A 27,819-nucleotide genomic window follows, 5' to 3' on the forward strand; every position below is an offset into this window, starting at 1 on the left:
GAGGCAAAACCTTTCTGGTTTCTGTTTGTATATGCTTGCGTGTGGCTGAGCGGCTGCTTCTAATTTCTGTTTTATTTCTACTCATGAGATTTACCTGACTGAATTAAGATTATAATTATAAGATTAGACTGAAAATATCTAAACATTTTTAGGTTGTTTCCTTCTTTTGATCTCGTCTGAGATCGTTCCAAGTTTGTCTTCTCTCTTCCTTTTTACTTTCATGTTTGCTTAAACGTGTTCTTCTCGTTTTCCAGGCTCACACAACAGAGTGAACCAGTGTCCTGTCAATGAAGTTGGGTGCCTGGATCCGGATGTGTGTATCCACATGAGCAAAGTGTGTGATGGAGTCCCCGACTGCACCGATGGCTGGGATGAAGGGCCTCACTGCAGAGGTAATAAACACACAGAAACATGCACACATCTGCTCACATTTTCTGCAGAACAGATAGCATCATCATTTTCTCCGCAGCGGAGAGGCAAGAGCGTCGGCTTTTGTTGTGGGTCAAAAATGACCAGCCTAGCTTCTCCTCACTGTTGTCGGCTTGTCTTCCCATCCAAAACTATAATCTCTATCCAATAATCTCTATTAGGCCCTTTAATGAGCTGGCCTGCTCTGCCTTGTGCAATTACAATGGAATTTCTCTTTCTGGGGAAAAAAGTCATTAATTTATCAATCAGCTCAGCTATGAGGCTGTTTGCCCAATCCCGGCGGGAATGAAGAGCATTCAGCCCGGATGCAGGCGAAGAAGAATCCCATCAAATCCTCTACTATTAATTAGAGACGATAGAAGAATGAGAGATGGCACATATTGGGTCCATAGTGTCTGTCTTTGTTGCAGCAGACAAAGGAGCAAACACTGGCTGCCCACAGAGGATTGCCTCAGCACTCAGCAAAGCAGATAGAGCTGTCTGAAGCTCTGCTGTTTATAGTTGCAGTAACTCATGTTGGGGTGCTTTTAATTTATGCTGTGCACACCTGTGTCTGCTTCTCCATTTTACCTGTTGTAGTAGAGATGTGCTTATCAGGGTTAATATCCCTTTACTGGAATATGAAGTCAGTTAATCAAATGTTTACAACACTGAAGTCTGGGTCGACCAAAGTCCTGGAACAAGGGTCAGTCTGCCCAGTTCTCAAACAACTTTTGTTATCTTGGTTTACTGTTTTATTTGTAACTGTTAACTATTTATTGTTTGAGGGAAGTCATTTTAGATATTTTAGGTTTCTTAGATTTTTAACTTAATTTTTTGTGGGTTTGATACCTGTTTTTGTCTTTACATTAGGGCTGGTCGATATGAAATAAACATTTCATGAAGGATGACATGTGTCTGGATATTTTGAAATGTGTCCAAAAGCATTTCATAAATGCAAGTACTGTTAGACAAAATTAAATATCACAATATGTTTTACCATTATTGTAGTGGTGACTATTAGTACTTTCACAAAAAAATTAACACATTGAGATTTTTTTGATGATCATTAGTAATGTGGATATAGTGATTTAGAGGGTTGAAGGCAAATGTTACAACACAAAGTTACATCACTTCACTGTAATGCAGTCTTTAAAACCAGGAAAAGACAACACTTATGCCAAGTCACGGCATAATAACTTTTTATTCTCTTCAGCACACACCCATGCTCAAGAGAATAATCCTTTTGGACCACCGTGTGTACATAAAGATTGAGTCAATGGATAAATCTTCCGCATTGAGTTGAGTCATTAGATTAAAAAGTTGTCGTTGATTAGTCAGAGATGAGGTTTGTCCTGAAGAGCAGGAGCACTGTTGGGCTGATGAAGTGGACAGTTGTACAGAGTGGGTGAGAGTGTCGGTATCCCACACACTGGTCATCACTGCTAGACAAGCCTTTACACAACACAGCGATGATGTCATCCCATCACAACATGCACCGCCTGTCCCCGAGGACACAAGTCCAGCTGTCCTCTGTAAGGCACCGGTGAACACACACACCTACATGTTCATGGGCTTGTGATGCATGTGCACACAAACATACACACACACAGTCACATTCTTGCAAATACACACCCAAACACACCCAGTACCCTACACACAAACACACCAGCAGTGTGCCCTGAGCTCTTGGCAATGCTGTTTGCAAGCTCCCCTCTTTTCAGGGAAAGGCCTGACCTTTCACAAGCATCCTACTGTGCGCTTGTACAAACTGCCGGGTTGTGCAGAGTATACCTGGGCGCTGATGTCTGAAAGCACACTTTGTCAGCCAGTGTGTCCAAGTAATTCTGTCCAAGTTGTTGACAAGAGTGGTTAGAAATGGGAGTGTAGCAGGGTAGGTCAGGTAGGAAGGAATTTTATCTTACTGTAATATATTTATTGAGGACTTTCATAGTGTGTGGGATTAGTTGGTGTGGTTTGTGTACAGGATTGATAGCAAGGGAGTAACTACCCAGGCGGACTCAGTGGTGCTGTGATGAGTGATGTGGTTGATACTGGCAATGCGGTGCGAAGTTCAGATACAGCACTTAAAGCAAGGGTAGGTAGTGTATTTTAGAAGCATTTTTTATTGTTTTATTTGAAGAAAATTGTAGCTGTCCTCCATGTTCATTGTTTACATTCATTATGATCTTTTTTAGGTGTTTTCTTGCATGTGAATAAGACAAGAGGTGATTAAAAATGGTTAGTGATCGCAGCGATGCTGCTGGGGTAGTATTTTTTTCAGTGGAATACTTTCAAAACATAGCTCAAAACCTCATTTGCTTGCAAAAGATGGACACTTTAAAGCAACATTACGTAGAAATTGGCATTTTGTGCAATTTTGGTGCTGTAACAGAGACACCATTCACCCTATTACAAGACACTACCATCAACATGATGTTAAAGCTGTTATTTTAAGTTTAAAAGTTCCATAATGTTGCTTAAAGTCTCCATAAATATAAAAGGGGTGTCGGTCTCAGTTTTGCAGTGTGGTTCAGTGATCCAAACCAGTGATGCTTGAGTCTCGAGTTTGCTTGTCAAACGTCAGATCTTTGCCATCCTTTGGTCAAAGTAAAGTTCCAGGCCTGTATTTAAAAGGCCTTTTTAACTAAATGCAGCCTTTACAGACTATCGGTAGTTATGTTGTTTTCCTGTCATATGGGTGAAAGTTGAGTCTATTCATCAGTCTGTAGTCTGCATTTGTCCTTTCTCTGTCATTATGTGGGTGATGGGGCCTCTCTTGGGGGGGCAAGGCCTTAGACCTGCAGCCCCCCTCAGATGTGACTGATTGATAGGGAAGAGAGGTCATGACAGTACTCTTGAGAGCTTTTTCCCTTTTCCTCGCTGTCTCAAAGGGAACGCTGATTACTGTAGTGGCCTGATGCTATTGTTTATGCATGCAGTGAGCTTTCATTGTCCTTCATGTCCCAGTAACTGTGGAATGAGAATCGGTCATAGGCTACTTGAGGCTGCCTGTGGAAAGACCGCATTTTCATCTTTATTCATGAGTGGGTCTAGACCTAAATGAGTTTATTGGCTGCAGTCAGAGTTGTCTTGCATGACAAGACCTGTTTTTATTGCCAGTCTTTTCCGATCACTGTATCTAGAGACACTACAGTGTTGTGTAACTGTCTTGTATTACTTAACTCATAATGGGCTGCAGATTAGAGAACCTGAGTAATAATTTTTGGAGGCGAGTTAAATTGAGATATGTGAGGGTGTGTGTGTGTGTGTTTTTGAACATTTGTGTTTGAGTATTTGTGTGAGTGTAGATTTAAGCGTCTGGGGCAGCACACCGCCTCTGTTTGGGACTGTGATAGCTACTGTTTGCTCATTACTCAAGCCGCTGCCCTGCTTCTGTTTGCGTTTGGTTACTTTGCCCCCTTTAACTATGCAGCCCCAAACAGCTGCCAATAAATACAAGCTCATGCTCACAATTGCTGAGCCTTCCTGCCTTTCCCTCTCCTGTGCATACTCACATACCAAGATGCATACATCATTATCTTCCTATATAAGTCTGATTTACCGTACTCTGCAGCGCTCGCTTTTCTGTAATGCAGCATCCACTGTGTGATAGACGGCACCATGAAGGCACATAGTCACAAAATAGTTTCACAGATTGAAGCAGCTAAACTGTCGATTATGTCTGATTTTTGTGTTGAGCTGAACATGATGATCTGCTAAACGTAATATAAATTTTCATGTTTTTCCAAATTCATGTAAAATGCTAGAATGCTAATGGATCACCTGAAAGCTGTGCGCATCCATACAGAATGAGCAGAAATATGTACAAATCATTCAGTTAAGTTGAAATCAGGTTATTAGATGGACCTGAGTAGGAAAACAGTCGGCTCCTGTCAGTTGCGGGAAGAGGACAAGGACATGTGTGGACTTGTTTCCAGACAGTGAGAGCACAAAGGTAGGAATGTCCCGGGAATTACCTGTTACGATGTCGCACACGGGAGTAGCCTGTTGATACAGTGACTGGATGTAGAAACAGAGGCTTTATTTATTTTATTTTAGATTTTAGACAGATGGTAAGAACGGGGATTTGTTTTCAACCCACTTGATGGATAGATGATCTCATCTTTTTGATGTTTATGAAATCATTCAGTCGTGACAGTTTTGTTGTGTAACTACTGCCATGACCCGGACACACCCGGTCTCTGTCTCACTGATCTTAAGTCACCCTGTTGCACCAAGCCTGTCCACCCCATGATTACGTTTTAGAGGAAAATGTCATTATTCATATCTTTTTCATAGACTGGCTGTAAACAAAGAAAATAGGATGATGGCATCTGTTGTGTCACATCAATTTTGCACTGGCACATTCATGAGCTACTGGCTCATAACATCCCTGCTTTTGTAATGCTATATATACATTTTATTTTATAATTCAGTAGGTAGTTGTATAGAAGGCCAAAATGACTTTTGAAGGAGTTACTTTTCAAAAAAAGGTTCTTTTTATGTGACAAAAGGACATATTAAACATTGTTCAGACATTTGTATGTTCATTTTTTAAAAATTAAGATAACTTTGTTTGCCGCACGCAAAAAGTTGTTGCAACTCTCCTCTAAAGAGGTCGCCCATTGGGATGCATCAGGAACTTATGCTGTCATTATCATACATGCCTCATATTTTTATCAGCTGTAGTCTGCTTCCCCCGAGTAATTGGCATCTGTTCGATTGTGCAGACAAGTGTAGAAGTGTGAGATGTCTTCTGATGAAGTCTAGTGGGCCTTTTGGCAAACTTCCTTATACTCTCACTCCCTGTTTCCCTCTCAAAAGCTATAGATGAGTGAAATTGAGGGTTGCCATCCATGCAGTAACAGGATCAATGGCTTCGGCATGCTTGTTTAGGACAAGTGTGTCACTGTGTGATTTGTTTGCTTCGTTCATTAACCCCTGGTCAAACGTCTGACACGCTGCTGTTGCTTGTTTGCTCGGAGCTGGGACTTTCTAACCACTCCATATCCTTAAGCCCTTTATGCACTCGTTTCCACCTCTGTTTGCCCTGCCATTCCCTTCTCCCTCCTCTTTCTCCTTTCCTCTCCATTCTTCTGTTTCTCTGCTCTCCCTGCTATCTTACAAAAACGCTCTCTGATGTTGGAACGAGCAGCAGGATTTGCCTAATCACACTCTAGAAACATTTGCAAAAATACATTATTTGCAGCTTGTGCATTAACACATTTTCATAGCTACAGGTAGAAGTGTAGCTGGGTGGTAAAAAATATTACATTTATTTATCATAACCAAAGTCTTACCATATCATAGATTGTCAATTTTTTCAAGAGTTCTCAAAATTGACAATAATCTTTTTGTTCTGTCAATTTTTTTGTCATCGGCACATTAAAGCAGATGGATGTGATGTTACTGTGTGATTAGAATAGTTTTTACTGACACAGGTTGATATTGAGACAATATTGTGACTATTAGAGCAATATTAATTTTGTCGATTATCGCCCACCCATAGCTAGATACTCGGGTACAACATGAAACAAAACGACCCTGGACGGCGGTGCATTTTGTGGGTGTTTTTTACTCTCTAGTCGCCTGTGGTCTCTCACAGTGTGAGGCTCGGTGAATGGATTCGATATGGGCCACAGTGTTTGCTGGGGGACTCTTCCTTTCAGCAGGGCCACAACAAAAGGGTCATTGTGGCCCAGAGTGCCACAGGCTTTATATAATAAGGGCCCTTCACTGGTCCAATCTCCGCTCTTCACAGCCATACTATCACTAGCTACTGTAAGCAAAGTGTGTCCATGACCATTCATCGTTTTTGTTGTTGGACGCTGAGGCAATTTTAATTCTGCTTGAGTTCAGTTCAGTGTTGAGTAAAGTTTAGTTTTTTAGATCAGCATTGGGTGTGTGAACGGTTATAGGTTATGTGAAGGCTTTTACCTCTGTTGCTGATGCAGAATGTTGCTCTGGCCAGGGGTGGGTGATCTGACAATATAAGGTATTGATCAATCTTAAAGGCTTCCACAATCTACTTTTCAGGCAAAATGTAGAGATCTCTGTTTGACGTCCTCTTACTTCTTTTTCCAAATGTTGATAACCTCATTGACAAGCAGATCCACACTGCGTGAACATACCAAGAGAGTGTAGCCAACAAGATGAGTATGCTGATTGGACAAATCATAGGCATTGCCTAAATTGATGTGATATTATGTTTTGGTCAGATGGACCACCCCTGGCTGTAGCCGCTGTCCTGGAGCTTCAAAGTGTAGCCAAGGGTTGTTACCGTCTTGGTCTGCAGCTCGTCATCTTTTCATGTCAGAAATGAAAGCTTTCAGAAATGGAGAGAAGAAGATCCACTTATGTACATGTGTGACATAGAAAGAGTGACAGAAGAGACAAAGAGCATATTGTTGAATCAATGAGCGCTGACTATGATCAGGATAATATCTGTCCCCCTGCTCTCACATACTGTAATTTCCTCATCAAGTTGATCTCTGTGGCTTCATACACTGGTTTATTGAGCTCAGGGGCACGACCCACCCAGTGTAGGTCACAGGCCTGTACTTGGTGGATGATCTAAGTAATGAAATATTTTATCAGCTTGAGTTCAAGAGTGACACAGCTGTCTTTATTGGAGGTTTAAAGCTAATAGAAGCTGTCTGAAATGTCATTTGTTTTGTTATATCAGCCACAATCTGACACCCTACCCCATTTATCTTCTAGCCTAGACACACACATCTGCATTCACGCACTCACACACATCCTATAGAAAGCATAATGAGGGGATGTGTGGATGCCGCTCTTTCATTTCCTGCCAAAAGGATGTGTCCTCGAGTTCTCTCTCGGGGCGGGAAAGAAGAGGCCCCTCTCACACGTGCACATTCAAACCGGCCCGTCCATCACATGCTCGGATGAATACGCATGCATCCACTTGTGCGACCCCGACTCCCTCTCTTTCTCCCTCACAAATATACACGGTACATATACACGGTGATAGGATATGACAGTATGGTTCTGTGACGATTGTGATGGGATTAAGGTCACAATTGGAACGTTGATCTGCACAAACCTGATCAGGGAGGCAATAAACAGGCTCCATTGTTTATTTGGATTTATTTGCCCTCTAAATAGAGGCCCCTTTATTTATAAAGCTGCTGATATGTATGCCACCCCCACCACCCCTCATTATCACCCCCACAGTATCTAATGTTCTCTGTGTCTGTTTTTCTCTGCTTCAGATGGAGCACCAGGCTGTGCCTCCCATGGGTGCCAGTTTCACTGTGCTGTGACTCACGATGGACCTCAGTGCTACTGTAGCAACGGCTATGAGGTCGCTGCAGATGGAAAGATATGTAAAGGTGAGTGGGTGATTTGGCAGATTTATTCTAGCTTAGCCAAAGTAAAATTCACAAAATCCTCTGATTACTGTCTGCTTGCTGACTGGACATTGCGTGGGCCAGCATGTAGAATTGTTTCTATCAAACCACTACAGCCAGAAAAGAGTGCGTGTTGCAGGGTTTGGTAGCAGTTTTTCCTTTATGTTACCTAGCGCTGAAAAATGTTGTGTCCAAGTACATCCGATGCAATATGTTGTGGATGAGTGTAGGTAATAAGTTGTGTTATTCCCCTGTAGATTTCAATGAGTGCAATGTGTACGGGACGTGCAGCCAGACGTGCACAAACACAGAGGGCTCCTACACCTGCAGCTGTGTGGAGGGCTACCTGCTGCAGCCAGACAATCGCTCCTGCAAAGCCAAAAATGGTGAGGACACACACACAAACCAGGAAAAAAGGATGCCGTTCATCAGAGCTGATTTGTTCCTCCTTTGGAAATGTTGTTTATATCGGATAGTAAGGTTAGAAAATCTGATTGTAGAGATGCCTTTTTATTGATTTGTCTTTTCTGCTTTGAATGCTATCGAATGTGGATGTTGTATCATTTCATTTCTTATTATTTTGTGGTATTGAATAAGTATTGAAGTATTGGTACTTAATGACCTTATTTGATAGTCACACCTGCATGGTGTGTCACCCGTATTTGTTTTACAAGCGTGTGTCTTGAAGACATCTCCTAATATCTCTCCTGCTTATTCCCCCTCTCCCTCATTCTGTCCTCTTTCTACGCTTCCTTTTTCCCTTTCCTCCACTCTGCCTTGCCCTCCCCAGAGCCGGTGGACCGTCTGCCTATGCTGTTGATCGCTAACCTCCATGACATCCGCTGCACCTCCCTGAGTGGCTCCACATCCCGGCTTCCCTCCATCGCCACTAAGCAGACCATGGCTATGGACTTCATCTATGCCGAGGAAACTGTCTGCTGGATAGATGTGGGTGAAACCCCTGCCGCCACCCACCTGAAGTGCGCCAGCATCCCCGACCTCAAGACTGTCACTAACATCCGCACCATCAACATCTCCCTCAGCCTGCACCGTGAGTAGTCGCTTCACTGACAAAAATGAGAGAAATCTCAACTGGGCTTTTGTTTCTGGAAATTTTCTGCTGACACAGTAATTCCACAAAAAATGCTGTTAGGAACACCGAGGGGATGACACTGTAGTTGTCGACCTCCAGTGAACGATAAATGAATGCCTCGCATAAGAGCACGCAAGCAACACTCTGGTAATCAGTTCCACTTGTCAGCTCAACCGGTGTGAAATTTCCACACTTTGCCTCAGGAATCGAATGGTCAACTTTGCATTTGCTAGCTCAGACAAATGTGAGATGTGAAGCAATACGGCCTCATCTCCAAAAAGCTGCTCATACCAGCACAAAAGTGCCAAGTAGAAAAACGCTGAGTCCGGCTTTATTTTTCAGAAGGTTTGTCTTTGAAGAACAGGGGCACCCTGACACACCACTAAATCATAGCATGGAGGCAATATGTGTGTAGCTCACTTGCAGTGATACGATACATATAAGACTGCCAGCATGCCTTCAGGCGTTGTTTCACACATTTCTTGACAGGAAAACGATAATCTACTGTGTAGCTTGATTTATGTACCGACTGTGCATGGCTATTCAGAAGCCTGAAAGTGTATTTTTCTGCTGCTCTTGTTTGATGCACTTGAATATAATTGGTTGTATCCCAACTCCAGTCGTTGACTTTTAATATGATGACATTTAGCATTATGTTTGCCAACAAAAGTCTTCTCAAGTGCTGCACATTTTGTTCTGGAAGGTGTTGCAGACAGGACGCGCATGTTTGTATGTTGTGCATGTCTGTGCAGTTCGAGATTGTATAGACCATATCTCATAAACAACCACAAGAGATGAGTCACAGGTATCGTTTTAACTCACTGATGTCATCTCTTTCACAACACACACACTAACATACATGTGAACACTTTCCGTCGAGAGAGACTTATTCATATAATGCTGACATGATTTATCTCTGATTACGAACCTGACAGGGTTTGTTTTCATTTGTCTGGCTGACAGAGTCGTTACTCTCTAAGAATGGGGGCAGAAATGTAGACAAAACAGAAAAGCCTGGGTGTGGGTTTGTGTGTGTGTGTGTGCATATGTACGTGCATGTGGGAAAGCGTTCCCTTGAGAAACGGCCCCAGGCGTGAAACGGCAGAGGTGAGGAAAACAAGCGGAGGAGCTGGGTGTGTAGACCCTGAAATGTGGGACGAGAAACTCCGCGGCGTGATTAGAAGTGCCTCGGCTCATAGCCACTTCAAATGAAGCTTGTGTAACTGCTGTCACCACTGACAGCCGGGGCAGAACCGAGACTCTGAGGTTCAGTGAACCCCAACCTCCTAAAATAGTTTTTTATTTCTTTCCAGTTGATTCGGTGCACTCTCATGAGCGACCCATATCCCACCTCGCCCTCATTGTGTTGGCACTGTGGCAGTTTGATTCAGCGCTCTGTTAAGTGGTCTGAGGGTTAAATGGGGGCGAGGGGTGGAATCGAGAAGAGACCCTGAGAGAAAGATTGAAGCAAAGGAGACAAGGGAATGATAAAATGAGAGGGAGAAGGTAGTGATTTGCTGTACCTTGGAGGGGTGTGTGTGTGTATGCGAGTGGTCATGCAGATGGTATTTACATTCCTCCGTTGGGTTATGTCAGCCTGAACAGCCCCTACATTCCTCTGGCCGTCTCATGTCCTGTCCAGTCAGGTCACTTTAACACGCTCATAGCTGAGGCTCAGACACACACACACACCGACCCAAATACCTTTGACTCATGCACCCATTACCTAGTGATGTATTTACCTTTTATGAATTGAGATTTTGCACACACTTATTTATGTGCTGTCCCGCTTGTGCAAACCTTGTTACATGAAATGCTTTGTATTGTTGTGCATATAAGTCGAGTTGCTGCAGTTGCTGATTGCATTATCGTACCTACTCTTTATGTTTCCCTGTTTGTATCTTATCTGACTTAACCTACTTTCAGTCGAACAAGCTTTTATGTTCAGTCTTATCAAATGTTGATATCAGAAAGTGCAGTTTGGAATGAGACAGTCAGATTATTGACTTTCTATTAAAATTAAGGAATGGCTCTGTGGCACTCGCACAAAGAGTCGGACAATTTGATCTGAGACATGTTATCTGTGGATCTGGCCTGTGCTGTCATGTGTAGTAAGGGTATCCCCCAGGAAATGGTTAAGCAGCGGTAGCTAGCCACACGGATCTTGTTGCATCTTGTCACATGACTCGTAACAATAGCCACACTGATTACATATATGATATATGCAGTGTGAAATGGCATAATTTCCCCCTTCTATAAATGTATTGAGGTGTTAGTCGACTGAGGTAGTCTTTTAGGTAGGGTAGCCCCCCCTGACATGGGGACATGGGTCCACTCGTTTTGGACTGTCAGAAGTCACTCTGCGAGCAAACAGACAAACGGGCAATAGACTCTCTGTGCACTTTGGCTGGCATCACGTTTTGGTTGTATCAGTCTGGGTTTTCAGCTGTGACAATAGAGCAAAAACCCTGAGTTCATTTTGTAGACGTCAGCCAAGTCCAAAGGCCGTTTGCTGCATTTATTTACGGCTACCTTGTGGTTGTTTGCTTTAAAAAGCTATTGAAGCGTGACCCACGTGAGCTCCTTCTTTATTAGCAACGTCCTGTAATACAACTTTGTACCGCAAGAGGAGATAATCCAGCAGGCCCAGTAGTTTGAGCTGGAAAGCCCCCTATATTTTTACATCAGAATTCTAGTCATGTTTTACAAACTACACCTTTAACCCGTTTGCTCTTCCTTTGCTTGAAGGTAAACTCGTTCTTTAAAAAAAATAAAAATAAGGCCAAGCACTACCAATAATATAATTGGTGCCGACACAGGCTCTTTGTCTGCTTTATTCTGTGTTTTATAACGAGCAGGGCTCAGGTGCACTCTTAAAAGTATGGTAGGCAGACCTGGGGATTGGCCTTAGATGGATATGGATGAAATTGTGGAGGGAGGAAGAGGGGGGGTCGGAGCAGCGTTCACCCAAACAGGCTGATTTATAGCTGCTGGGAGCCTGAGAGAGCAGGGCAGATAAGTAGACGAGGGTTCCAGATGTGGCCTGCACTGTCTGCATGTGTGATTCTCAGACTGGGAAGATAAAAGGGGAGCAGAGCTTACCATCCCATCCTCTCCACCCTCCGAGCGGAACTCCACAGCAGGGACCAGCCTCCGTCCACCATTCAGTCCTCCTTCCCCCCTCTTCCAAGTCTTTGTTCCTAAGGTTTTTTTGGGGGGGAATAAATCAGCGCACAGAAGGTCTTTGTATGTTACAAGATCTGATATAAATGTTTAAATTCATGAGGAAAGGCTTCCAGCCCCACTGCAATTCAATTATTTATCATATTTACTAGATGTTAATGTGCATCAAGTTTAAACAAAGGCGTCCAATGTGCTGCATTATTCTCTCAGCACCTGCATCCAAACAGAAAATGTCTGTTCTTTTTGTCCATCATTTATTATCCTCATTTTTTTAGCCATCAGGTCTTCCCCTATCCAGCCAATCACCTCACTTGCCACGGGAGGGGATTTGCAATTGGCATCGCTGTGAGGGATTACAGCCTCTCAAATAGAGGTCATGTGTCAGATCCTTACGGAAAACCATAAACACTACACTCTAAAACTGTGCTCTCGAGAGGTCAAAGAGGGTTTTGCACAGTTAAATAGGATCTTCTTGGCAAGGGGAGGATTATAGAAGCACGATGATGACGCTTATTTTCTGTTTTGCACCGACATGTAAATAAAAGAATACTTGCACCGACACACAAGTAGAGGAAATAACACTCAAGTACAAATTCTGTGATGTTTGTTTGAAGAACTAAATAGGCTGTGGCCCTTTATGTAAATACTTAGGCTATTTGGGCGAAAGCATGTTTGTTGTTGCCAGTAAGACCCCCTTCAGTTTGTGAAGCCTTTCCTCGGAGCAGTGTGAGCTGCTAGGTGTTAAGGGACAGGAAGTGAGAAGGGGTTTTGAGGGCAGGGTGGTGAGAAGAAAGGGCTGGGTTCATTCAGTTTCCCAGCAAACTTTCCACTTACCAGAAGCTGAATGAGTGAGGACGTCAACAGACCGGCTCTCTGAATGAGGGGGTACACCAGCCTGTTACACAACGCAATAGTCGCTGTGTTGCACAACTAGCTCTCTGCTCTGTATACGAGGCTAATCAATGCCTTGTGCAGCCAGGCCTCCAGCTGGATTTCTTTAGAGGAGTAAGGTTTTAGAGCTGATACCAGTGGGAGTATCGCTATCCCCCTTAACTCCGTGACAAACTTTCCCATTTGTCAGAATCTTGGTTCTGATTTTTATGAAACATCTTGGACTGGTTTTTACACCCTCTGTTCTTGTGACTTTGATTTTTATTATATTTTTTATTCGCTCACGTATTCACAGTTACCTCCCTTTTTAGATGCGAGACGGCCTCCATCTTTGCCAACTGTCGATAAATTATTTTATCTTGGAGTCGCTCCAAAACTTTTAATGTTCCGATATGAATTTATTTCACCACGAGTATCTGTCTGTCTTTCTTTCCCAACCGCTGCCACAAACCCCCTCACCTCTGTTTATATATTGAGCACCAGGCATACTGTAAGTACCATGTGGGGCAAGCCTTTTGAAGCTCTTTGTATGCCTGGTAGGTGGGTTGAGGGGGGGTTACATTGGGTCCAGATGTGTGTAAGCTCTGTTGTTGAACTTGTTTTAGCTCTGTCTTTTTGCAGCGTGGTTGTCATTGACGGGGGAGCTATAGTGCAGGTTTCTTTATGAATGGTCAAAGCCTTGGAACGTGACTGGGACCCTACTGGTGTACCCCAATGTTAATGTGTGTTCCCATAGATTATCTGGCAAGAAAGGTGTGGTGACTTTGATGCTGTACGTGTGAGTAGTGAGCCTGTGTGATGTGCATTTGTGTATACAGTGTTCTGCTTTGAGAAGAAGTGTGGCTGCAGCTGTAAAAACACAAGGCTTTATGTATCTTGAAGCCCCCCACCACATCACAGCTGGGTCCCCCTGTGGGCTGGGATTTCTGCGCCCTGTCTCACAGGACGGAGTTCTCAGAGGGGGAAAAATGTTTCCATTGCTAACTTAGCATGTCAGTTGCTCAATGCTGGGGGTTAATCTGAAATGGAGGTCTCCATCTGCAATGTTTCCTCTTTCTGGGTTGGCTTGGCAAGCAGTGAGGTTACAAAATGTCATGTTCTGAGTATTTTGGGCTCTGTGTTGCCATGATGAAACCCTTTTGCCAGGTCAACTCTCACAAAATTTGTGCACATTTTTTCTTTTGTAATTTGTATAAAAGAAATAAAAGAGTAAATGGACAAATGCAAATGGTACCAGGGGTCACTGGATGGTTTGATGTTCATAACAATTATGTGAATTATATTATATATATGCATCTCACCATCATACTGTATATCACCCTCTTCCTGATATAGATAGGGATAGTATCTTTTTTGAATGAAGTTGCTTGCTGCGGGTCTGTGTATAATTATTTGGCAATGTTTGAGCCTGGTTCCTCCTCTCGAAACACAGATTAGCATAACACAGTATATCCTCAAATTCATCTGAAAGTAACGTCTTTAGTTTCCTTCTCCGTGCAGGAGATCTGTGTTATTGCTCTAGTCCACTGAAAGGAGTTCAGTTTAGAAAGTGGAGGCCTTCACCTCACGCTCTTTATCTGTCACTTTTAATGTTTCTTTCCCTCCCCCATGCCCGGCTTGTCTTAATCAAAGATAAGTGGAGTGCTTGTAATGGACAACCTGTTAGAGCTAGTTGTGCAGTAAGATGACAGAAGCTCATTAATTCACCTCTTTTATTTTGTTTTTCAGGAGTGTGGGCACTCTTGAGGAGGGTTAGGCATCATAAAATGAGAGGTTTTTGAATCGAGGCTGGTATTTGACTAGGAGTTATATGACTGTACTCCCGTGAGGCTCTGTTTTTCTTAATGCTTCTGTTCTGTTCTTTCTCCTCTTCTGCAACCCTCAGATGTGGAGCAGATGGCTATCGACTGGCTGACCGGAAACTTCTACTTTGTGGATGACGTGGACGACCGGGTGTTTGTCTGCAACAAGAACGGCCAGACATGCGTGACCCTGCTGGACCAGGAGCTGTACAACCCTAAAGGCATCGCTTTGGACCCGGCCATGGGGTCCGTACTTCCCCTCCACTCTTCTTAACCTAACGCTACCAGTTCTGTTTTAGCAATGCCTGAGAGGAAATTCTGTCATATGATCAGACGACGTGCTGACCAAGCAGGCAGTCAAAAATCAAAGCACTTCCTCCAGATGGAAACGTAGACAGATACTTGTGCAGCATAAACACTTTCAAGTTGGTTGTTTCAGGTTCCTGATGCTGACAGGCCGGTATCTGATGTAGTTCCCTTCTTCACAGTATCACTTCTCTATCTTTTATTGGACTGGAAATCATTTCCCATCCTTGATAATGACTAATATCTCCATTGTGGTCAGTTGTTGTAATGTCAGGTCATATTGACATATTAGGTTAAAGCATGGTCATCTAATTTCAAAATCATAAAATTTCCATCTCTGTCATCTTAACTTGACTTAATCACCCCTTCTGCTTTGCTCCTCTTCTTTTGCTACAGCAAAGTGTTCTTCACAGACTATGGGTCAACGCCAAGGGTGGAGCGCTGTGACATGGACGGTCAGAACCGCACTAAGCTAGTGGACAGCAAGATTGTCTTCCCCCACGGTATCACACTGGACCTGGTCAACCGGATGGTGTACTGGGCTGACGCCTACCTGGACTACATTGAGGTGGTTGACTATGAGGGCAAGAACCGACACACCATCATTCAGGGCCTGCTGGTGAGGATTTATGGACGATTGGATAACTGTACTCACAAATCATACCAACCACACCCAAACAGAGACAGACATGCACTCAAGAATATTTACCCATTATTGTTCAGTCATCTTTTAAAAGACTAAACCCAACAGCAATAGCCCAGAGTCCCTATTGACTTTTCAGTCTTCCTTTTGATAACACAAAACATCTGTTTTCCAAATCTATCATCATTGATTTAACTTCATCTTTAGCGCCAGCACTGTTTTCCACTTGTCTCCCATGTATCTGGGCAGAGATAGTCTGCCCCTCCAGGGGATAACTCCTTTTTATTGCCTTGATTGATATTACTTAAAGAGTGTGTGATTTTTCCTGGCTAGTGCCTCTCTAAACATATTAGTCTGGCCCTAGTGAAGCTTGGCTCAAACTTTAAGTGGAGTAATGATCTTAATGAAATCAGGACCGAGTGGTGGGAGGACGGTAGTGGTGGTGGTGGTGGTGGTGGTAAAGCGTGTGTGAGGTGGGGGAGGTAATATGATCCCGACCCATAGATCTTTTTGACAGTAGAGGAGAGCTCCGTAGCATAGACCCTTATAAAAGTAAAATCTCTCTCTGTTTAACAGCAGATGGGAAGTGGAGCCATTACGCTGCCCTGTGCCAAGTTTACACAAACACTATCTCTTTATCTCTCTGTCTGTGTCTGTCTGCATCTGTCTGTCTCGGTCTTTCAGAGATTACTTCACATAGAATCTGTCAAAATCTGTTTTATATTGACAAATAGTTTGTTAGGAAAGTTTCATCTTGCGTAATTTTCCAGGATGTGTTCGACATAAAAATGTTTACACCAACAATGTCACACATTAGTCATGCACCATGAGCTGTTGACTAAGAAAGCCAGCATTTCCTTTTTTTTTTAAACTTCAATATTTATTGAGAGCCACGAAAAGAAATGTGTTTGTTTGATTATGACTTTTTACAACCATTAATTTAGAAAAAGGAAACAAAAACAGACAAAACAAACAAGAAACAACAAAACAGCCATGGTTACAAGCATCATATCAGTTAGTCCATAAGCATTTTCCACTGTGTCATAAATCATCTATATTTTCATTTACAACAAAAACATTCCCTCTTACTCCAAACTAATTTTCCCCATAGTATAAGCCTCATAAACATAGGTCTTTCAGGGGGTTCAGTCTCATACCATTTCTTTTTGCCCTTTTGCTCGTGATCCATGTTATCTTGGTTAAATAACTACCAATGACACAAGCACTTTGTCATTGGTAGTGATAGTCATGTAATTGGTTGACACAGTTGTTTTGAACCAGTTTGTTTATTCTTTACTATTATATGTATAATGAAGTAGCAGGTTACATTTTTCTATCCAAACTCCCTCCTTTCCCCTTCCGAGCATTTTCAGTAGCAAACAAGACCAACTTCTTAATTTTGCTGCTTTATTGTCTCCATATATTTCAGATTGAGCACCTGTACGGGCTGACTGTATTTGAGAACTACTTGTATGCCACCAACTCAGACGAAGGCAACCTCAACCCCAAGACCAGCGTGATCCGAGTCAACCGCTTCAACAGCTCTGACTTCCAGGTGGTGACGCGGGTGGATCGGGGAGCAGCACTGCACGTGTACCACCAGAGGCGCCAACCCCAAGGTACTCGCATAAGAAGACGCAGCTTAGCTTGATTGCTAACTCATCTTATCAACATCCCATCATAGACAGTATGATAAGTGAACATAGCTTCCAGGTCTGAAAAGTAAAGCCAACGCAGTGGCAGTAAAACCTGCATTCTTTGTAATGGCTCCACTGGTTGCAAATAGAAGTCCATTTGTATGTAAGCTTATGAAAAAAATTACTCTACTTCTCACCTTATTTATCATCATGTACAGATTCCTGTCTTTTTTTAATGCAGCATGATGTTCATTTTGTAAAATATGGTCCCATTTAGAGTAAAATAGACGAAAGCTCAGGTTATGTTTTAGGGCATGGCTGCCTTGTGATATGCAAGTCGCGACCGTAGCGTGTCCTCCTGTTCTCAGTCAGACCGAATCAGGACAATCCATTGAAAGCACTTACTATTGCATGACTGTTGTATTTTTGCCCCTCTCTCCTGGCGTAGTACGCAGCCATGCTTGTGCCCTGGATCAGTTTGGGAAAGCCGGAGGTTGCTCTGATATCTGTCTGCTGAGCAACAGCCACAAGACCCGAACCTGCCGCTGTCGCTCTGGATTCAGCCTCGGCAGCGACGGCAAGTCCTGCAAGAGTAAGTATCCAGACTGAGGGAAAAAATCATTTTGACAAAAACGAACGCCTTCCTATTAGTTTCAGCCGTGATGATTGATGACGGCGATGAAGTAATGGTGTTTCCAAAATCGCTGACAGAAGTAATTACATTTATTCATTGAGAATTTTTCTTCTTCTGCAGAACCAGATCATGAGTTGTTCTTAGTGTATGGTAAGGGTCGCCCTGGTATCATCAGGGGCATGGACATGAACGCCAAGGTGCCTGATGAGTACATGATTCCCATTGAGAACCTAATGAACCCCCGAGCTCTGGATTTCCATGCTGCTAGTGAGTTCATCTACTTTGCTGATGCCACCAGCTACATTATTGGCCGACAGAAGATAGATGGCACAGAGAGAGACACCATACTAAAGGAAGGTAAGAATGAAATGATGGCTTTGCCCGAAATTATTTATACACTCTCACCAGATCCTGGCTCCTACATAGAATTTAGTAAGGAGAGAATTCAGTCATATCATTTTCACTTTATTCTCATGATATAAATCCTGAATTGGCCAGCTAATAGGTTCCTTTTCACACCGGCTTCCTTTGCTTATCTCAGGTATTCACACAGTGGAAGGGATAGCTGTAGACTGGATGGGAGGTAATCTCTACTGGACAGATGATGGGCCTAAGAAGACTATCAGCGTGGCCAGGCTGGAGAAGGCTTCTCAGACCCGCAAGACTCTCATTGAGGGCAAGATGAGCCACCCTCGTGCAATTGTGGTGGACCCGCAGCATGGGTGAGACACTGGAGGGGAGGGTGTTGTTATTTTAAAGTGGTTTCTTTTCTCGTAAATGCTACGTTGAAGTTGTTAATTGTTAATCAAAGAGCGTCAAAATTCAAAAGCTACATTTTGTCGGCTCCCAGAAATGTTTTATCTCGCATGGCTTTTGAATGTGCTGATACCTCTTATCGTCTCCCAGGTGGATGTACTGGACTGACTGGGAGGAGGACCCCACAGAGAGCAACAGAGGGAAGATCAAGAAAGCTTGGATGGATGGTTCCAATCATCAAGTGTTCCTGACCAGTAAGACGGTCCTTTGGCCGAATGGTTTGAGTCTGGACATTCCCCAAGGTGTCCTGTACTGGGTGGATGCTTACTACGACCGTATTGAGTTGGTTTACCTCAACACCACAGAGCGAAAGGTTGGTAATGCTCAGAAAGTATTTAGATGGCAGTGTATGTCTGTATTACAGGTGATAAAAGAGATTATTCTCAACAATGTTTAAACCCAAAAAAATCCATACCGTAACTCCTGATAACAGCTTCCTTTTGTTGCCTGTCACTATAACCTCTGGGACAGAGTTGGAGAGTCAGCAAATGTGAAGAAAGCTTTGAAAGATTGTCTTGTCAGTAGATTTTCATCAGCAATGGTTGTTGTTTAACAATGAAAACAATAATTCCCATGATCCCACACTTTCTTTAGTCTGATTGAGAGACCCCTTGCAACAAAAAGTACATATCTGGGTTTAAAAAAAATGCTCAATTCCAACATTGTGGTCGTAACATCAAGATAATCAGTTCGTTGGAACATGGGTCTAATTTGGAGATCTAACCCAGATCTCTCTCCTGATTTAACAGGTGGTGTATGAGGGGCAGGAGCTTAACCACGCCTTCGGCTTATGCCATTACAAACAATTTCTCTTTTGGAATGAGTACCGCGGCGGCAGCATCTACAAACTGGACCAGGTCACCAAGATGGTCACGCTCCTCCGCAACGAGAGGCCGCCCATCTTTGAGATCAGAGTGTATGATGCACACCAGCAGCAAGGTATATCTCCCTTCTCTTCATTCATTCTCACTTCATGACATGCCAATGAGTAAAATATGAAGACAATGTTCAACATTTCTTCTTGGATTGTCTTTTCTGTGTAGGCTCCAATGTGTGTCGAGTTAACAATGGTGGCTGCAGCAGTCTGTGCCTTGCTATTCCGGACGGCAGGTCCTGTGGCTGTGCTGACGATCAAATCCTGGATGTCGATAATGTCACCTGCAAAGGTACTTAGCAGCTTTACCGGGAGAAAGGTTTCACCAAAGATCCATGTTGCAGGTCATGGAAAATTCATTACTCTGCAGGAGTTAAGGCTGCTCAAGAATTCTCGGCTGTACTTTCCATTTGCAAAGCTATACTATACGCTGTTTTTGCCAAATCTGGAGAGAAGCTTTAAAAAACCTCTACCAATATTTTTGCAACTTTAGGAGAGATCAAAGCTGACCTACGCACCAAAAGGCTTTCCTTTGTTTTGGTGCTCTGCCCCTGTCTAAATGGCCCATCTGTTTCTGCTCCTACCCCTGATCTCATCTGCAGCCAACCCCTCCTACGTGCCCCCGCCCCAGTGCCAGCCCGGGGAGTTTGCCTGCAAGAACAACCGCTGCATCCAAGAGCGCTGGAAGTGTGACGGAGACAACGATTGTCTGGACAACAGCGACGAGGCCCCTGAGCTCTGCCGTAAGTGTGCCGCGTCATCGTCATGGTTACGCAGCAACACATGCATAAACAAAAAATCTGTTCACGGGTCTTGACTAATGCAAACGGACAGTGCAAGCTACAATTTCCACGATTGTCTCTTTCCATGCAGCGTAATGAGGCTGTAATGTCATTGGCCAACTTGCTTCTCATCAGGCTAAAGTGATAACTAGGGACACATATTTATCTTGGATGTTCCTCTCTTTTTTTAATACACAATTTAAAGTGACAAGTTGGATATATAAAACCAAAACATGTTTAAAAAAAGAACTGTCCACATATACTTTTTTATTTTCTTCCCCCTAGACCAACACACCTGCCCAGCTGACCGATTCAAATGCCAGAACAACCGTTGCATCCCCCTGCGATGGCTGTGTGACGGCGACAATGACTGTGGCAACGATGAAGATGAATCCAACACCACCTGCTCTGGTATGTACAAAGCTGGACTATCTTTTTAGTTAAGACAGCATTATAGTTTTTCATTCATCTTTTGATTTGTAAGATACAAGATTTGATTGCATCGCTTGTGCTGCAGGTTGGGAAAAAGAATATATTAGAACACTAAATAAAAGTGAAAGAAGAGATACATGGGACTAATGAAACTTAAGGGAGGCAGACAAGTTGCATTAACAGCAGACAAAATGGCATCTACTGGCTTTGAGTTAATTCAGTTACAATTAGTGTGGCGGATGCCAGCAGGATTGTACAAACAGTCCAGGAGGATGTATTGATCTTGGCCCTTGGCTAACAGCATTTGTTGCTTTTATAATGGCTGTTTCAGTGTCTCAAATAACTTGAAGGAGATTACAAATTGACTTTAACTTAATTAAATTAAAATGAGTGTGCTGTTTCAGGTTACAACTGGTTTTAAGTACTTTTTGTAGCGTTCAAATTTGGGAAATTAGGTCATCATATTTTACATCTATGAGCACTTTAATAGTGATGAGTTATTGACAGTTGAGTCAGGGATATTGCATAATGAAGGAGGACTTTTTATGGCACTTCACTGCTTAACGCCCTGTTTTCCTGCCAGCTCGCACATGCCCACCAAACCAGTACCCTTGCGCCAGTGGGCGCTGCATCCCCATCTCCTGGACATGTGACCTGGATGACGACTGTGGAGATCGCTCAGATGAACCGGACTCCTGTGGTGAGTTAATACTGCACCTTCATATCGTTGCTTTTTCTCAGAATAGCGTGTGTTAGTCTGAGACGACAAATATGCTTCTGATTTCCGATTTGTCCTCTCTTCAGCCTACCCAACCTGCTTCCCTCTGACCCAGTTCACCTGCGCCAATGGCCGCTGCATCAACATCAACTGGCGCTGTGATAACGGTAATCATCGCCTGAGACATTCTACCATGAAACTGTATTTTTTTAAAAATCCAATAACTGAAAATAAAATCCCGAATGACAGATAATGACTGTGGGGATAACAGTGATGAAGCCGGCTGCAGCCATTCCTGCTCCAGCGTCCAGTTTAAATGCAACAGTGGCCGCTGCATCCCAGAATACTGGACCTGTGATGGCGACAATGACTGTGGAGACTACAGTGACGAGACTCATGCCAACTGTACCAACCAGGGTAAGTAACAATACTGTGTTTACTAAATGAAAGCTGCTCTTTATGGTATTTTGTTTGAACCTTTGCCAGCTGTACCTGAGTCGAGCTTTCATCACATCATGTATTGCATTTCACTTTGTTTACATGTTGCTGTTTACAGTTGTAAAGACGCTGTCACGATGAGATGTCTGTTTCTTCTGCTCTGCATGCCTCTGCCTGCCCTCTGGCTTCCTCTTATCATTTACAGCAAATCCTCTCCGTTGCTCTGTTCAGGATGTGATTATGTTTTGTGGTTAGATAACAATTAAACTCTTTCATGGTCTTGTGCAAGTGGAACAGATGTTTTGACTCTGCCGCAATGATATGAATTTACACGTGTACAGTTGGAAACAAAAGCTGTCGGCTGATTCAGAACAGCGAGTTTCGCTGGGTAACCACCGTTTGTAACACTGACTTAGGCAGCGTCATAGCACAGTGTCGCACTCTTTCTTCCGCAGTTGGTCTGGCTTGCAGCATACGCTCCTGCACCCAGTGTGTGTTATGATGTTGTATGTACTGTTTGATCCATGCAGAAACGCTGCCAACTGCTGTCAAGTCCCAGCATGCAAAAACGTGGCCCAGCATGACCTGTTGGTCTAATGAGCAATCTGTGCTCTGTGTGTGTGTGTGTGTTTGTGGCTGTGTGTGTGTTTGCGGGCTGTCTTGGCCTGCTGTCTGGAAGTCATTAACTGAAATAGAAAAGCAATACTATCGCCTTCCCCTCCTGTATATTGTAGTCCTGTGCTGAAAGGTCCCCGGGCCCATTTCCTGCTTTAGCCGTGCCAAGAGCTGACCTTTGCCATGAGGGGATGTGATTGTGCCACCTCCTCACTGCTGCCTTTAATCTGCCTGTGACATCAGTTAGTGAGCTGTGTGTGTCATTGTTTAACTTGGCTCAGTCTCAGGTTGTTAACCCAGCATCCAAGTAAACCTACACATTAATTAATGACTAGAATGGCCTATTCTTCCTCTTCTCGGTGTGTGCAGTCTGTGCACGTGTTGTTTCCTGTTTGTGATTCCAGTCCAGTCATTTTTCCGATGCCGGTGTTTTGCTACGGGTGTTTTTTCATTGGCTAAACTGCACACTTCATCTTTTATTGTCTTCTAACTTTCACACTTTGTCCTCGCTGCTTTTCTCTACAGCTACCCGTCCCCCAGGCGGTTGCCATGTAGATGAGTTCCAGTGTCGGATGGACGGCCTGTGCATTCCCATGCGCTGGCGATGCGACGGTGACACAGACTGTATGGACCTGAGTGATGAGAGCAACTGCGAGGGTGTGACCCACATGTGTGACCCAGCAGTCAAGTTTAGCTGCAGGGACTCTGGTGAGGATGCTTTCACTCAGTTTCAAGTACCAGAGGTTAAGGATGATGAACCTTTTTGGGTTAAAGTTAAAGATGCAGTTTTGTTGTTAGTTGGTATAGACTGTGGCTCGAGGGAAGTTATCACCATTGCTTCTCATTCAGCGAGCAGGTTTATATGAAATTGTATGCTAGAAGATTCCTTTATGTAGCTTTTTAATTTAAATGAACTGATTTTTGGTCCTAAATGTCATAAATGCAGTGTGACTAACCCCTACAACTATTTTAAAAATTGATCTGTGAATATCTTAGATAAAAATCTTAAAACTAAAACAAATGTTGTGGTCTTGACAGCTCGCTGCATCAGCAAGGCCTGGGTTTGTGATGGCGACAGTGACTGTGAAGACAATTCGGATGAGGACAACTGCGAGGCGTTGGTGTGCAAGTTGTCTCATCACATGTGTGCCACCAACGACTCCATCTGTCTGCCTACTGAGAAGCTGTGCGATGGCACTGATGATTGTCCGGATGGCTCTGATGAGAAACTTTGCGGTAAAACATTGCTCAGTGCCTGGTTCTTCTGTCCTGTACCTTCATACACAGTACATACAACTGTCTCGGATAAATCCCAACCATTTAATCTCTGTTTCTCTCCTGTAGACTTGTGTGCATTAGACAACGGCGGCTGTAGCCACAACTGCAGCATCATTCCTGGGGAAGGCTTCATGTGCTCTTGTCCCCTGGGCATGGAGCTGGGAGCTGACAACAAGACTTGCCAGATCCAGAGCTTCTGCGCCAAACATCTCAAGTGTAGCCAGAAGTGCGAGCAGGAGAAATCCAGCGTCAAGTGCTCTTGCTATGAGGGCTGGGAGCTGGAGACTGACATGGAGAGTTGCAAAAGCACTGGTAATAAAAAACAGGCACTTTTTGGCACGAAGACTTTATTTACCTACAAACTGAAGAATTTCTTTTTGGCATCAAATTGAGAGCAGAAGTATTTTTCTTCTTGTGCTAGAGAAATGCTAAAATTAGTGACTGTACTGTACATAGATAGATTTTTTTTTCTCAGAAAGTAAGAAGCATTTTTTGTCTTTGAAAGGGACAGATGGAGGTGAGATATCACAGAGACAGCAGTGGCAGGATTTGATCCAAGACCTAACACAGGGATTTTGTGAATCTGGACTCTGAGATGAGATTTTCTGTGTTGAGACACTAACACTTTTGCGGGTCCAACTTCTTTGCCTTCAGATCCCTTCAAGCCGTTCATCATCTTCTCCAACCGCCATGAGATCAGGAGGATTGAGCTTCACAAGGGGGAGTTCAGTGTGCTCGTACCGGGCCTAAGGAACACCATCGCCCTGGACTTCCACCTCAACGAGAGCACCCTGTACTGGACCGATGTCGTGGAGGACAAGATCTACCGTGGGAAACTGTCTGATAATGGAGGTGAGGCCGCCAGTTAGCTCCAGCTGCCAGTAACTCTAGCAGAAAGATAGATGGGGTGGTGAAGTGAATTGCCATGAAGAACGGTCTAATTTAAATAGTAATAAGTTCATTTTTCAGTGTCATCCTTTTCTAAGTAAAATAAAAACTAAAAAAGTGGTTTGTTCCCTCTTAGATTGCAAATCATATTTATGCTTTTGACTGATTATTTCTCGTAAATTAACTTCCGCTGAGCAAATGCTCCGTTGTTTCTCAGAGCCAAATGTTTTTAAAAAGAGTCTGTGGTCAGCAGCGGCGGTCTGTGACCCTGAATAAATCTCCTGGGTCATGGTCGGCCTTTCCTGCTCCAAAACCCCAGGTCTCCTTGCCAATCAAGGTTATGTTCCCAGCGCAGCACTTAGGGGGCACACGGAAGGCTTTGTCTCTTCCCATTTGTCTCAGTACTCGCTGTGCGTGACTGCAGCCAGACCACTGATGTAGCGTAGGAGGCACAACACACTGCAGTTTCAGTTCCCAGCCCTCCAACTTCACCATTAAAACAGGGCTCCTGAGCAGCGACATTGTGACCAACTCATAGATCGGCTCCTGCTGCTTGTTATTGAAGCCGTTTCAGAATCTCCAAAGTTGTTGGCATACTAACAACACACACACGCACGCACACACACACACACACACACACACACACACACACACACACACACACACACACACAGAAAGGCAGCCATGACTCAAGCATTCCTTTAGGAAAACTGTGAAGAAGGCCTGTCCCACTCTAATTATACTGGAAGGCTTAGTGAAGTGCTTGTCTTATCGTCTTTGGCCAGAGACGATCACACATTTTGGTTTTCACTTCGGCATGAGAGCCCATCATTTCTGGGAAATGATTAAAGAGTGGGAGATTCGGGGTTGGATGTTTGTTTTCTTAGAATTGGGGCAGTGGGGTTGGGAAGATAGGGCTGTTGGAAACCACACTGACAGACACAGCAGCAGTGTGTGCTGTGCACCAAGAAATAAAAGGAAAAGTAAAGAACTCTGAACAATTCGTTGTTTGTCAGGGGTTGTTTTTATTTTTTTTTTGCAATAACCATATGTGCTTGCTGGAGATTTGCCCTCCTTGGTGTAAGTGACAGGAGCCAAGCTATTAAATTAAATTAGCTGAATTACAGCTGCTATTTTTCTCCTTCTTTTCCTCACATTAAAAGAAGCACACAAAATATAAGTATTGGTCTCTTATCCAGCTTGCTATTCAGTTGTCAAAGAAATTATAAAACACCCAAACACCATCTTAGTTGTAGTCCAGATGAGAAGGCATTTTTATATTAACTAGCTTCTGTATTGTGATGCGTAATATGAAAACAGGTGGGCGGGATAAAACATTATGAGGAAGTTTATTTGAACACTTAAAGGCGAGTGCCTAGCGGGGCTAGCGTTATCAATCGGGGAGAAAGAGGCGATGTAGTTGCTGAAGCAGTCGACTCTAAAAAACCTTGTGCATAATTTGGAGCTGTTACACATTCCACTTTCCAAAAAGTCAATACATTTTGACCAGAGGCCCTGTAAACAGTATTTTGAGAAAATGGAACAAGGTGGCAAGCAGCCAAAAACACACTGACTTATCATGCTGTTGCATCTGTACCGCTAAAAGATAATGATTGATTGATGCATGGATGTCATGATGTTATTGGCTGAGATTTGTTGGTTCAAACCAAATAATGCAAAAGAAATACATTACTTTTGTTATTTGTTTTGGCATACATTGTCAAATAGGTGCACAAAATGACTTGACTTGAGAATGTTATCCAAAAGGTTTGAAGGCATTTTTCGTTTAAATTTGTCCCTCTTTCTCTGTTTCCCATTCAGCCCTGACCAGTTTCGAGGTGGTAATCCAGTATGGACTGGCTACCCCAGAAGGCCTGGCTGTGGACTGGATAGCAGGAAACATCTACTGGGTGGAGAGCAATCTGGACCAGATAGAGGTGGCCAAACTGGATGGGACCATGAGAACCACCCTGCTGGCTGGGGAGGTGGAGCACCCAAGAGCCATCGCCCTAGACCCCCGTGATGGGTAAGAAGCACAGATCTATTCTGCAGCTGTTATCACTCTTTCAGACAATAAGAAGTTATTGGAACTTCCAGTAGCATTTATTTCAGGATGAATTCCTCCTATTATGTTTTTTCTGAAACAGATATGCTCTCATGTGATGGTACTGTACACATCAGCAAAAATCCCTCCTCACTTTGATTTATTGTCTGTTGGCAGTATTCTGTTTTGGACAGACTGGGATGCCAGTCTGCCTCGGATTGAGGCAGCATCAATGAGCGGTGAAGGCAGACGCACCATCCACAGAGAGACGGGCAGCGGTGGCTGGCCCAACGGACTCACTGTGGACTACATGGAAAGGCGCATTGTCTGGATTGATGCCAGGTAGTGTTTGCTCTGAATAGACAGAGTGCTCTCATTGCGCTGCATCCACCCACTCACTCATTACATCACCCATTCGCTCAGTCTTTTTTCTCTTTGCTTGCCATTATTAATTTTTTAAGAAAGCTGCAGATGTGCTTGGCTTATGTAAAACTGCATAGAAAGAACAGACTCCACCAGCAACAGGAATGTTTAGCTCATGCACATGTTATGCCTGCTTTAATGCTTCTCCAGGTCAGATGCGATCTACTCTGCTATGTACGACGGCTCCGGGCTGATTGAAGTGCTGCGGGGTCATGAGTATCTGTCCCACCCTTTCGCTGTCACCATGTATGGAGGCGAGGTCTACTGGACTGACTGGAGGACTAACACGCTGGCTAAAGCCAACAAATGGACTGGACACAACGTCACCGTAGTCCAGCGCACCAACACACAACCCTTTGACTTGCAGGTCTATCACCCGTCCAGACAACCCCAGGGTAGGTTGCACACCAGATACACTCACAGAGAGCGAGAGAGCACCCATATGTCATATTTACCCCTGCCTGCCAGGATGTCTGACTGACTTGGGCTTAACTCAAAGGAGAACGGCGACAAGCTCACAGTTCATTGCTGACCGCGT

At 43.7% G+C, this 27,819-nt stretch overlaps 1 protein-coding gene across 3 annotated transcripts in view; it reads left to right on the forward strand.

Annotated features, from left to right (window-relative positions):
* LOC311265525 (low-density lipoprotein receptor-related protein 1-like) overlaps positions 1–27,819 on the forward strand; it is an 89,380-nt gene that overhangs the window by 27,713 nt on the left and 33,848 nt on the right. For all 3 annotated transcript variants that reach the window (XM_084367273.1, XM_084367274.1, XM_084367275.1), the window contains exons 3-27: positions 255–392; positions 7,647–7,766; positions 8,042–8,170; positions 8,575–8,835; positions 14,837–14,999; positions 15,456–15,678; positions 17,132–17,321; positions 17,788–17,931; positions 18,094–18,330; positions 18,515–18,695; positions 18,880–19,102; positions 19,539–19,728; positions 19,833–19,955; positions 20,266–20,406; positions 20,731–20,856; positions 21,461–21,577; positions 21,682–21,762; positions 21,845–22,012; positions 23,174–23,356; positions 23,687–23,884; positions 23,993–24,238; positions 24,581–24,778; positions 26,636–26,840; positions 27,036–27,200; positions 27,432–27,676. In XM_084367273.1, coding sequence (XP_084223399.1) covers positions 255–392; positions 7,647–7,766; positions 8,042–8,170; positions 8,575–8,835; positions 14,837–14,999; positions 15,456–15,678; positions 17,132–17,321; positions 17,788–17,931; positions 18,094–18,330; positions 18,515–18,695; positions 18,880–19,102; positions 19,539–19,728; positions 19,833–19,955; positions 20,266–20,406; positions 20,731–20,856; positions 21,461–21,577; positions 21,682–21,762; positions 21,845–22,012; positions 23,174–23,356; positions 23,687–23,884; positions 23,993–24,238; positions 24,581–24,778; positions 26,636–26,840; positions 27,036–27,200; positions 27,432–27,676 — 4,395 coding nt within the window. The remainder of the gene's footprint in view (positions 1–254; positions 393–7,646; positions 7,767–8,041; positions 8,171–8,574; positions 8,836–14,836; positions 15,000–15,455; positions 15,679–17,131; positions 17,322–17,787; positions 17,932–18,093; positions 18,331–18,514; positions 18,696–18,879; positions 19,103–19,538; positions 19,729–19,832; positions 19,956–20,265; positions 20,407–20,730; positions 20,857–21,460; positions 21,578–21,681; positions 21,763–21,844; positions 22,013–23,173; positions 23,357–23,686; positions 23,885–23,992; positions 24,239–24,580; positions 24,779–26,635; positions 26,841–27,035; positions 27,201–27,431; positions 27,677–27,819) is intronic.

Source organism: Pagrus pagrus (assembly GCF_965226575.1).
Source record: "Pagrus pagrus genome assembly, chromosome: 11".
Taxonomy (NCBI): domain Eukaryota; kingdom Metazoa; phylum Chordata; class Actinopteri; order Spariformes; family Sparidae; genus Pagrus; species Pagrus pagrus.